Source organism: Macadamia integrifolia, chromosome 3 (genome assembly GCF_013358625.1).
Source record: "Macadamia integrifolia cultivar HAES 741 chromosome 3, SCU_Mint_v3, whole genome shotgun sequence".
Classification (NCBI taxonomy): Eukaryota; Viridiplantae; Streptophyta; class Magnoliopsida; order Proteales; family Proteaceae; genus Macadamia; species Macadamia integrifolia.
In genome coordinates this window covers 31326789-31338553 of record NC_056559.1, presented here as the reverse complement: position 1 = coordinate 31338553, position 11765 = coordinate 31326789, and the positions used below count along the sequence as shown (strand labels likewise).

Below are 11765 nucleotides of genomic sequence, written 5' to 3'. Positions count from 1 at the left end.
GGTTTGGAGATGGGTTTTTTGTTTTGAGCAGATTGAGATGGTGGGTTTAATCGAAAAACAAGCGTGGAATCTAGTTTGAATCAGGACTTTAGGGGCTTATCGTCTTCAAAGGTTGACTAATAGTTGGTTAATGTTTGTCCACAGTTTCCACTCTATAAACAAATTCTGCAGAAGATTCTCTGATTCTGTCTCTCAAAACTTTACTGGAAAAGAAAAAAAATTAAAAACAAAATTAAATAACAAAAATTCCATACATAAATTGGTTAGGTTGAATGGTTGTTAACTTGTTATCATCATTTTGAGTGAGTTATGATTCAGGGCAACTAGCATATGGGGTAATCTGAAGTGACTACTGATATAAACCCACCTACATCACTCTCATAGAGATGCAATGGTTGGATGGGAATCCTACTCTTATGATAGATTTTGTAGTAAAAAGAGATACCAAATCAGTGACAAAAGTAAAAATATGTGATCATTAGAATTCAACATTTCCTTTTCAATGTTTCAGTGGAGGACACAGGTTTAGTTACTTTCCCAAGGAAGGAACTATATCTATATTGCCCTGATCAGTTGTATCTGTTTGTTTTTCTAGTCTTTTTTTTTTTTTCTAGTTGTACTAATGGGCATCTGTCTGTTCATGTCTGTTGGCTTCTCTTTTCTGTAGGTTGATGTACAATTTGTCATGTATATGTTCATATCTTGTTATTTTCCTTCATTACCCTCTATTTCAATTTTGTTTGTGGGGACATGATTAATGAATCTATTTTAAGTTAGGGATAATATTGTCTGTGTGGACTCTCTCACAATCTGTCTCTTATTCCATGTGAAATGAATTATATATTAGTAGTTGAAAAAGACAGACTGTGTGGAATGCTGGTGGAGACTGTACTCCCCAACAAAGGACAATCTCCCAATAAGTTATTAGAAGTCACCGTGTGATGGCAATGTGCTATGTCCATTGTTGTCATAAAAGGGATGATTAAACTATTAGGTATTTTAAATATTTTGATAATTGAGGAATCTTTTGAATAGATCACATGTCAAATTAATTTGGTATCTATTTTAATCATATGGTTCATCATGTATATATAGCTTTTCTCAGATCCTTCATTTTTAAGTATCTATTGTCAAACTCTCTTTGCAAAAAACGATTTTTTTTAATAAATATTTTGGAAGTATTTTCTTGATAGTTGATAATGTTAAATCAATTATATCAACCAATAATAGATAATGATAAATTTGAAGGTCAACACTATCATGCAGAATAAAGAGCTAGAAATTGGGCACCTCACCTCTATGAGTAGTTTTTTTCTGTTGGTAAACTCCTCTATAAATAGTAATGAGTATGATATAATATATTCATAGTTTTTATCAATGGGTTTAGCAGGTTTACCTTGAAAACCCTAAACCGAGCCCGTTACAAGTCAGCTGTCTTCTTAACAAAAAGAAAAGTCAACTGTCTATTTTTTTTTAAAATGAAATCTACATTCATTGTTTAAAAAAGCGGAATAGAATTGGTCAAATTAGCTGATTCGGATTAAAATTGATCATGATTGATCTTGATTTTGAAAATTCTAATCCAACGAATTATAGGGTTTTCTCACCCAATCATTGAGTTTCTAAATCAAAAGGACTGACTCTAGGGTTTTTGAGATCAACATTGGCTGATTCCAATCCAATGGCATTGGCCAATCTGATTCCTGGTTCCGATTTCATAATCTATCATTTTTCTGGGGGGGTAAAACCCTATCTGTAGCATGTCTTGTTTGCCTAAACTTAATCTGATTAAATTCATATCCACTTATTGAGTCATGTTGAATATTGCCATCTCAGTTACATGAATCTTCCACATTTATCAATTTATCTGTGATTGATAAGAACTAGAAGAAAATATCTCCCACCCAAAATGCAAGAGTGAAACATTGTGGCACTTTGATACAACAAACTTAGGAAAAAACTACCCTGGTGTCCCCACTTAATAAGACAATTCACAAAACCTCCAATTTTGAAAACAATTGACTAAAAATTTAAAGAGAATAATAAAACAGTCCATCTCCAATTTCCTTTCCTAATTTTTGTTCTTTCCATTTGAGGTTCTTCCTTTGCTCATTAGAATTCAGACTTTGTAACCAGCATCTGCACATATGAATATCAGTTTAATGATTTGTGAAGGTTTTGAAATTGAAAAGTTGATAATTAAGAACAGTAAAAATAATAATTAAAAAGGGATATGTAGGTGATAATTTTGGCTCTCTTGAGAGTCATAATTAAGGTTTTCTGAAAAAGGGAAACCAGTCAATTATTTGTTACAATTAGGGAGACTGCTGTAAGTTTACCTTAAAATTAATATAAATTTTCGTAATTTTTTTTTAACATAAATCACTCTTGAACATATGCTCTCTCATATCATATCCGAAATGTAAATAAATAATAGGGTAAATTAAAATTGGGGTGCCTAAAGTTTAGACAAACTTTGTTTGAGGTACCTCATATTTGATTTATTGTATCTGAAGTACCTTTTGTCTTATAAATGTTATGTTTTAGATACTTCATGGACCTCTTAATAGCCTTAAAGAGTTTAAAAATTTTCTAACCCCAATTCCTTCTTAAAATTTTGCATTACTACGCTGTCTTAAGCCATATAATAAGTTTTTTTTCAAGAGTGGATTGGTGGACACCTTGGGTCACAGTTCAAAGAATTGATGACATGAAGTGGCATGGACCAACCTCAATCTCAGTTAACCCCGATTTTAAAATCCATTTGGGATTGGTCATGAATGTAGTTAGATATTTCTCTGTAATCATTTTCCACTTAATTCAATCAGTAAAATATGAAAAAAAAATAAAAAAAATCAATGATATCCACGAAGTAGTGCAGCTAGTTCTAGAAGACTTTGAAAGTAATTCCTTTTTAAATATTTGCTTCTTCTTAATTTTAATTTCTAGGGTTTTAGCTCATTCCGATCAATTTCAATTTTTGATGGAGGCCAATGCCATGCCTGAATCTATGTTTTTAGACATTTTTCTTAGGGCCTCGACAATTGACAGTTGAATTCCCATTAAAAAAAATCTGTTGACTATCAAATTGTTAATAAGGGAAGATGTCTACTGAGTGTCAGGATAGGATGAAACCTCCCATCCAGACCAATGGAAGCAGGAGAGAAAATGTCTCACAATACGTATTATCAAGAGGCGTTACATGTCAAAGAGGAGAGAAAGTTTCATGTAAAACAAAAAAGGTGTGAGAAGATGCATGATACTAGGAGCATGATCATCATTTTCCCTAATAAGAGTTTACTCTACACCCTCGTAGCCACAGCTTGACAGTTCTTGAGTTAGAAAAAAAGGCAAAAGTTTTTCTTCACCACTAGTAATGTGACATTCGATAACACAAAAATCCTCTATGGGGAAGTAGTGAATGGTGGTAAAAATCTAACGGTTGAGGTGCATGTAAAGGTCCTCTCAACCGTTAGATTCTTAGTCACTCATCGTTCACCACAGAGGATTTAAATCCCATATGATAAAAGATTCTTAGTTCAAACTAACACTCTTTATTGACTAAGTCAAAACTACGCTCTTATATGACAATCTGATGGTATTAATGCCCATGATGAAGTCAGTCCACTTTACCATCCGCCAAAAAGAAATCACTCCCTATAAGAGCTTTCATCGAATCAGACGCCGACATCTTGAAAGTTACACACTGCATGTGAGTCATGCCAAGGCCCCCTTCACCACCAAAAATGGCTAAATTTTTTGAAAAGAAAGCAATACCGCCAACGGCTATAATTCTGATACAGCTTCGAAGCTGCTAACTAATAGCGGTGGCAGTTTTCGGTCTTTCGATACAGTCGATTAATCTAAATTATTAAATTGATATACTCATAGCCTCCCACAATCCCATCCAGAACATACTAATTAGCAAATACAAACCCAACCAACCCCCCCTAGTAGCGGCTACTTACCAAGTCCATTTTGCTATTTTGATTGTAAAATTGATGGGCCTATGTCAAGATTCTCAACTAATCACATATTATAAGGGAAAAAAAAAAAAAAAAAAGAAAAGAAAAGAAAAGAAAGAAAGAAAGAAAGAAAGAAAGAAAGAAAGAAAGAAAGAAAGACTAATTTGATTAAATCAGACTCTAAAATTAGATACCTGATTAATGTAGACAATGCCTTTTTTATCCAACGATTGAAATAGACTTATCACCTATTCATGTGACAGAATAGTTGCGTTATGGCATTTGAAAAAATAAACAGATCTTTGTGAATAATAATTTGGTCACTATATTAATCGTTTCAAAATTTTTTAACATGAATTCCTCTGTGGCGCAATAAGACATTCTGGCACGTACCCAATAGCCAAAAACTCTCAGACACAGAGCCCAAAGTGATTACAAGCAGCCCAAGGCATTTCTAGGCTTTAGATGCGCGTTAGACGTCCTATTGTGCCACTTAGGATCCAAGTCCATATTCATAGTGCCTAGATACCGACGTTGACTAAGCGCTCTATTGATTTGGCTTGGGTTCAAATCCTCCCGTCATCTTTCCACTATGTGTCAAACAATTTCATACCTCACCCCGACACCACCACCCCCCACCCCCCCACCCCCACCCCCAACCCAACCCACCAACCCCACCCAAAAAAAAAAAAAAAAAAAGGACGTTTATGCACCCTCACACACCTCACACACTTTATGATAATCTCTCTTCCTTGGTATATGAGTCCTCTTGCAAATTAAGCACCTCTTGTGCTGTTGCGCACCCATCAGCTTGACTGGGGAGATTCCATGCTTTCTACATTAACATCAATACATGTCGATCATTAGAGATTTGGATTGAATTGGAATTTGACAAAAATTGCTTCATTTGGGATCAGTTTGGGATCAACCACTAAATCGGATTTTATTTAAAAAAAGAAAATCAAAAGTAAACCTAAGTTGTCTAGAGCCAGCCCCTTTATCTCCCTCTTCATGTTGATCTTTCACAGTAAAAAAGGACGTGTCCCCAGTGTCTTCAAATAAGAAAATAAAGAAGGAAATATACTAAAGTAAATCGAACACCATATTTAACTTGGAAAACCTTTCAAAGTGAAGGAAAAAACACACGGGGTAATTCCGAGAGCAATCTACTAAAGTAAAGTAAGGATTTACAATGTTACACAATAAGATTGAGAAAGAACAATAAACACGTAAAGATTTTACCAGATTACCTCACACATCAAGATAATACTAAACCACCTCTAAAAGCCCCTAATAATCTCTACGAAATCTTGGAAAAGCCAACCAAATTAGGCAAACTACACTTTGGTTACCTGACTGAACAAGACTTGGGATGATAAACAACTTCAAGAACAACTCAAATGAGAGAGCAAACCTTTTTGCAGACAATTCTACATTTCTTCTTCAACAATTTCAAAAACTACTCTTTTTAACTTCACAAGCAAAGCTAAAATTATTTCAATGCTCAAACCTTGTTACTTTCTCTCTTCTCAGATAAAACCCACCCACTAAGACACTTCTTAGGTGCCGTTTGATAACACTTCTATTCCTGGAGAGTGGTTCTTTTACAGAAGTGTTCTTTTTCGATTCCATGCTGTGAAGACACTCTGGCGGAACAGAAACAGCGTTTGGTAAAACTATTTCAGAAATGGCTTTAGAACAGGAAAAGAACAGAAACAGCGTTTGACAAACACTTCTATTCCTGGAGAGTACAATAATGAAAATTCACTTTTGAACAAAGAAATCAAAAATTACAAACATGCTATTATGGTCAAATTTAACTTAAATAAGGAAATAATTTGTTTATGAAATTATCTTTTAAAATACTATTACTTAAAGGAAATAATAAAATTCAAAAGAAAAGACAAAAAGAGAGAGACCATGAGTCTTTTAGAAGGTGTATCACATGGCACACTTGCCTACTCTACCCAGAAAAGATCTGATTTCCTTCTACTAAATTATAATGATCTTATTGTAGAAGCACTAGCGATCAAACTTCAGAATCAATCTCATAGCTCAATGTTCACTCCCTTCCTGAAATGTTTGAGGTGGGGGTCCTCATAATCAGCAATCAAATAACTCTTTTCCCCCCTATCAATTATTGTGAAGAGATGGTATTAATAACAATGCCTCGACATAAAATTCTGGGATCTTCTTCAAAGTCGATGCATCATTAACCTGTCATTTATGCTCCAAAATAGCTTGAAATGTTATTCCAAATATTTTATGGCTTGATTTCTGGGGGAGAAAAGTAGTTCAAAGTGGAGACCTTAATTTACATAAAGGTGTGGACACCACAAAATGATTTCTGTATAACAAGAAGTTTCTTAGTAAAAAAGATTACCATGTAAACATGGTAGGGCACAAGGATAAGTGAGGGGATCTTAAGAAATGTACTTTTGCTTTTATGATCTTTTTAAAAGTATTAACAACTCTGTGCCTATCGTTTTCCTATTCCTGTGTTCCCATTTATGCTCTAAATACATCAATCACATGTTTGAACACACAAGCTTTTCTAACAATCTAAAGTCATCTATTAACTCATATGTCTCTAGAGCAAAGAGAGAGGGCAGCGGCGAAGGAGAGAGAGGGCAGCGGCGACCGAGAGAGACGGCAGCGGCGAAGGAGAGAGAGGGCAGCGGCGACCGAGAGAGAGGGCAGCGGCGAAGGAGAGAGAGGGCAGCGGCGACCGAGAGAGAGGGCAGCGGCGAAGGAGAGAGAGGGCAGCGGCGAAAGAGAGAGAGGGCAGCGGCAAAGGAGATAGAGGGCAGCGGCGACCGAGAGAGAGGGCAGCGGTGACCGAGAGAGTGAAAACCTGCAATAGGTTTTCCTTAGGACTTGGGGATTTTTAATCGTGAGATGGAGAAAAGGGATTGGGGGTTTTGAATAGTTGTGTTCTTTTAAGTTTCTAAAAGAATAGAGAAGCAACTTTTTGGTACTCTTGCAATGTGTTCTTTATTCATTCTTTTTCATTGGTTCATTCCGGGGGAATACAAAAATGAACCGGACGTGCCAAACATATTTCTGTTCTATTTGCATTCCCGCAGAATAGAAGAACACCAGAAACATTCTCCCAGACTGTTATCAAACGGCACCTTAAAATAACTCTTTAAAATCTACAACCCGATAAGAGATAATGGATGCCAACATGTTTGTACTTTGAGCTCACATGAGTTTGGATCCAATTTAGTCCACCACCCAATAAAATTCCACATGGAACTGGACCAACATGGCTCAAAACCCGACACTATGGTTTTAAGTATTGGTATCGTATTGGCCATATCATATAGGTATCGGATGAGTCCGATCCAGATTGGTCACCCATATCGTTTTAAGGGTAAGAAAGTAAAAAAAATGTTGTTTTTCTAAAAACCCTGGCAAAAGTGATCGATATTGACCGATCTTCTCTGATACCGATACCTATCTAGATCAGTGTCAACGGAGACCGATACCAATACCAATACCAAGAACTAAATCCTTGCCCGACACCAAGAACCCATGGAAAATCACTCACTGATGGACACCCAAAAAAGCCATTGAGCGGCCTCCTATCATTCTGTGTGGACAAGGATTGAACTCACTTGCCTCCGCTTCAGATAGGTGGGAATCGGATCAGCCTCGGCCAATTCCGATCTGACCCTGATATTTAAAACCCTTGGCCTGCCCGTGCCCATTTGATGATTGGAACCCTAGCCCTACTCTAGCTCAAACCGCTCTGAATCGGATGAACCAACCCGATTGCCAACCCTACCGATTATGGAAAAGAGAGAGCCATTTAATAGGAGTCTTCTAGGCCGTTGGATTATAGGAGATCAAACGGTCAAAAGTTTACCAAAATAAGACCGTTGGGAGAGAAACGTTTTTCAAAAAGGTTAAAGAGGCCGCTCTCTCAACTTCGATTTCGACTCAACAGCATATCTATATCCTCAAGTAGAAAAACAGAGAAAGGAGAAGAAAGAAGACAAGAAAATAGTGGAAGAGAGAAAGTGAGAAGGAGAAGATCAGAGAGGAGAGATCGATCGCTTTTCTCTTTCGAGGTGGCGACGATTAGCCCAGAAGAGGAGACTCTGAGCGGAAGGATCCATTTGTTATTTTCGTCTTTGTTTTCGACCCTTGGAGGAGTTTTTGCGCAGATTCCAGACTCACAGATGGCAACAAGGCCTATCGTTCAACAGAAACCGAGAGGTATTACTACTTCTTTCTTAGATCTTGTTCGTTTTCCACATTTTATTTGGTGGGTTTTCTTACTATTAATCTATATGTGGATTTTTTTGGATGAGATCTTCTTGAACCCTTTCTTAGTTTTTTGGATCTTGAATTGGGTTTTTTATAGTTTTTACTCTTGTTGTTGCTTTGGATGCTTTTTTCCTCCATTCTTTAGTTATATCCATTTCTTTTTCTCTGAAAGTTCTCCGTATGAGGTGTTGATGGTTTGAAATTTCTGATTATCATCGATTGACACGGATCGGTCTTTAAGGAAGTTTCTTCTTCTTCAAACGAATCAATTTCCTTTCGGTTTGTTCTGATCTTCGGGGTTTATTTTACTCTTGGAAGTTTTGGTTTGTGTGTTTTCTTGGATGATCTAACTTGGTGTTATTTCTTATCTTGGGATTTTTTCTTCTCTTTCCCTTCTTTAGCATGAATTTCTTATGGAAATTTGCAGGCGCAGCAGTTGCTGGGTTAGGGAAGCAGAAGAACGCCGCTGCAGATGGAAAGAACCGGCGAGCACTTGAAGATGTTAGCAACTTGGGGGTTACAAATAAGGGTCTGGAAGGGAAGCCTCTTCAACAGATAACTCGCCCTGTGACAAGGGGTTTCTGTGCACAATTACTTGCTAATGCACAAGCAGCCGCACAGAATGATAAGGTATGATTAGAAATAATTGTTCATTAGCAGTTAAATCATGACACAAATATGTGAGATTCATCTATATAATTTGGGGGTTTTTTGATTTTACAGAAGCCAACTACAGAAATTGTTGATGGGGTTGTGATTATTGATGCCGACGTTGCAAAGCGAGGTGGTGCAGCAAAGGCAGCTCAAAAGAAAGTAACTGTGAAGCCAGTACCTGATACAGTAATCGAGATTAGCCCTGATACAGAGGAGGAGAGCAAACCGAAAAAGCTTGCAAACAGGAGAAAGTCAAGGGAAGGGTCATCAGGGAAGAAAGTGAAGACTCTTACAGCAACCCTCACTGCTAGGAGCAAGGTTTGTTTCATTTGAAAAACCTTAACACTGTTCATTGACTAACAGTTTTCCATTAGAACACATTGAGAGAGAAATTATTTGTCTGATTTCGTTTGATCCACAACAGGCTGCTTGTGGGCTAACTGGTAAACCCAAGGAGCCAATTGTTGACATTGATGCAGCAGATGTCAATGATCAGTTAGCAATTGTTGAGTATGTTGAAGACATTTACCAGTTTTACAAGCTCACTGAGGTATGTTACTTGCTTCTCTGTCTCTCATCTCCACCCCCACCCTCACCCTCAAATTTTTTTGTTATCTATGATCATCACATACATCTGTGGGTGTTTTATAGCATGAAAGTCGAGTTCAGGACTACATGGTGTCACAGCCTGACATAGATGAAAGGATGAGGGAGATTCTTGCAGATTGGTTAATAGAAGTTCATCACAAGTTTGAATTGATGCCTGAAACACTCTTTCTTACCCTCTATATTGTGGACCGATTCCTATCCTTGAAGACTGTCCCAAGGAAGGAGTTGCAGCTGCTTGGCATAGGAGCCATGCTCATATCGAGCAAATATGAAGAGATTTGGGCTCCAGAGGTATATTTTAGTTTTTGAATCAATCTCTTTGTTTAGCATATGTTCCTGGTGACTTACCTGTAATCTGAGATGGTGGGTACTTGTGATTTTGCAGGTCAGTGATTTTATTCTCATTTCAGATAAGGCTTACACTCGAGAACAGGTATTGGGGATGGAGAAGGCAATCTTGGGCAGGCTTGAATGGAGCTTGACAGTTCCTACACCTTATGTCTTCCTAGTCCGTTTCATCAAGGCTGCTGGGTCTGATCAGGAGGTAATAAATCTTCACATTTCCCTCTGCTTACAGGTGTTTCTACACCAATTTTCTATAGGAGAGGATGTTCATTAACTGTTATTTTTTGAAAATAGATGGAAAACATGGCCTTCTTTCTGGCTGAGCTTGGTCTGATGCGCTATGCAACCATCATGTATTGTCCATCCATGGTAGCAGCTTCAGCTGTCTATGCTGCTAGATGCACAATGAACAAGACCCCCCTGTGGAATGAAACACTTAAATTGCATACTGGTTATACAGAATCACAGCTTATGTAAAAATTCTTCTTCTTGACTCTTTCTCCTTTTTCTAAAACTGTTTATTTATGTGTCTTCACAGAATATTAATGTATTTGAATTCTTCTCTGTGGCAGGGATTGTGCAAAACTATTGGTTAGCTTCCATTCATCGGCGGCAGAGAGCAAGCTGAAAGGGGTTTACAAGAAGTATTCAAGTCCAGAACGCAGAGCTGTAGCTCTGCTTCCTCCAGCCAAGAATCTAACAATATGTACCTCCCTCTCCAAAATGTCCCTTCTGTAAAAAATCAGTGTCCATTTTGTAACTGCTATCACAACCATCTCTAGTTGTGATTTGCTCCTGAATTCTTGTGAGACATCATATCTGAAGTAATTCTATTATTGCTCATTCTCAATTGCTCTAGTGATGCATCCATATGTCCAGTGAAATGCAAAGTTCTCTGTTGGTATCTGTAATAGCTAAGTGGAAGGGAATAGAGGCCCCTCATCTGCACCACACAGCATTTGGATAGGCTTGGGCAAAATGGATTGCTTTATCGACTGTTCCCCCACCTGAGAATGATACAGAGAGAGAAAACCAAATTCAAGATGGACTGAATTTGACACTAAAATGCAAATGCAGCATAGCTCTCACCCCTGGCCTGGCAGGAAGCACCAAGAGAGCTTTCCAGTTAAAAGATTAATAGTTTAAATTAATCACCCCTCTCTTTCAAATAAAAAATGGACCTCATCTGTCCTATCTCACATAAAATCCAGTCTTAGTATTTAAAGCATGCATGAATAGGGTTTTTTAATCATCCAAACCCAAAAGATGATCTGTGTTTTGTTCTTTCAGACCCTCTCGCTTCATAATCATTCAGGAACCTGATTGATGGAGGCAATCATAATTATAAAAATGGAGAAGAGACACAATGGGAAAAAAATTTCATATCTCTCAAGACACAATGGGAGAAAATTTCACTGCTGCCTACTGCAACCCCATATTAACAGCCAATGGAATGGAAAATACCCACCTTGATTGAATTTTTCCACGAATTTTTCCACCCTGAGATTCCATTCCCCTGACTGGTACCAGGGGTTGCAGTTACTTGCCTGGCTGCAACCCCCAGGTAGCAGCCAAGTTTCTTTCAACACAATAGGTGCAAAAAGATAGTGTCACACCCTCATGAAAGCTGGAGGTAGAATTCTCTTGCCCTTTTCTTTAATAACACTCTTTAAATATCTAGTCTCCATTTCTATGCAAGTGTAAAAAGCTCTACATAAGTAGAAGCCCAGATCAGTGCTCCACATTGAATGTTTCACGCATGGTTTCATGATGATGATACAAGCTCTTAGAGGGGGGAAAATATTCTCTCCTACTTATTTGGGCACCCAATTAGTGATCCAATAGGTAGGGTGAGACTTGGGGATATACACCCAATTGGGTGCGCAATAAGTTGGAGAGGAGTCGAATCCGAGATAT

The 11765-nt window shown here is 37.6% G+C and overlaps 1 protein-coding gene across 3 annotated transcripts; it reads left to right on the top strand.

The window, feature by feature from the left end:
* Positions 1-7913: 7913 nt before the first annotated feature.
* LOC122072965 (G2/mitotic-specific cyclin S13-7-like) lies at positions 7914-10698 on the top strand. Of its 3 annotated transcripts, none has more exons than XM_042637410.1 (8): positions 7914-8189; positions 8668-8870; positions 8964-9212; positions 9319-9444; positions 9546-9794; positions 9889-10047; positions 10143-10321; positions 10421-10698. In XM_042637410.1, the coding sequence occupies exons 1-8, from the start codon at positions 8153-8155 to the stop codon at positions 10584-10586; spliced, it is 1368 nt and encodes a 455-aa protein (XP_042493344.1). In that variant the 5' UTR covers positions 7914-8152; the 3' UTR covers positions 10587-10698. The 3 variants fall into 3 exon arrangements, with proteins under 3 accessions (XP_042493344.1, XP_042493345.1, XP_042493346.1); XM_042637411.1 differs by having other exon boundaries at positions 8642-8870; XM_042637412.1 differs by lacking the exon at positions 10143-10321 and having other exon boundaries at positions 10421-10587.
* The last annotated feature ends 1067 nt before the right edge of the window (positions 10699-11765 follow it).

Coding starts and splice junctions, on each gene's coding strand:
- LOC122072965 (XM_042637410.1), top strand. CDS start 8,153: ATGGCAACAAGGCCTATCGTTCAACAGAAACCGAGAG. Junction 8,871..8,963: donor CAGCCGCACAGAATGATAAG/GTATGATTAGAA, acceptor TTGATTTTACAG/AAGCCAACTACAGAAATTGT. Junction 9,795..9,888: donor AAGAGATTTGGGCTCCAGAG/GTATATTTTAGT, acceptor GTGATTTTGCAG/GTCAGTGATTTTATTCTCAT.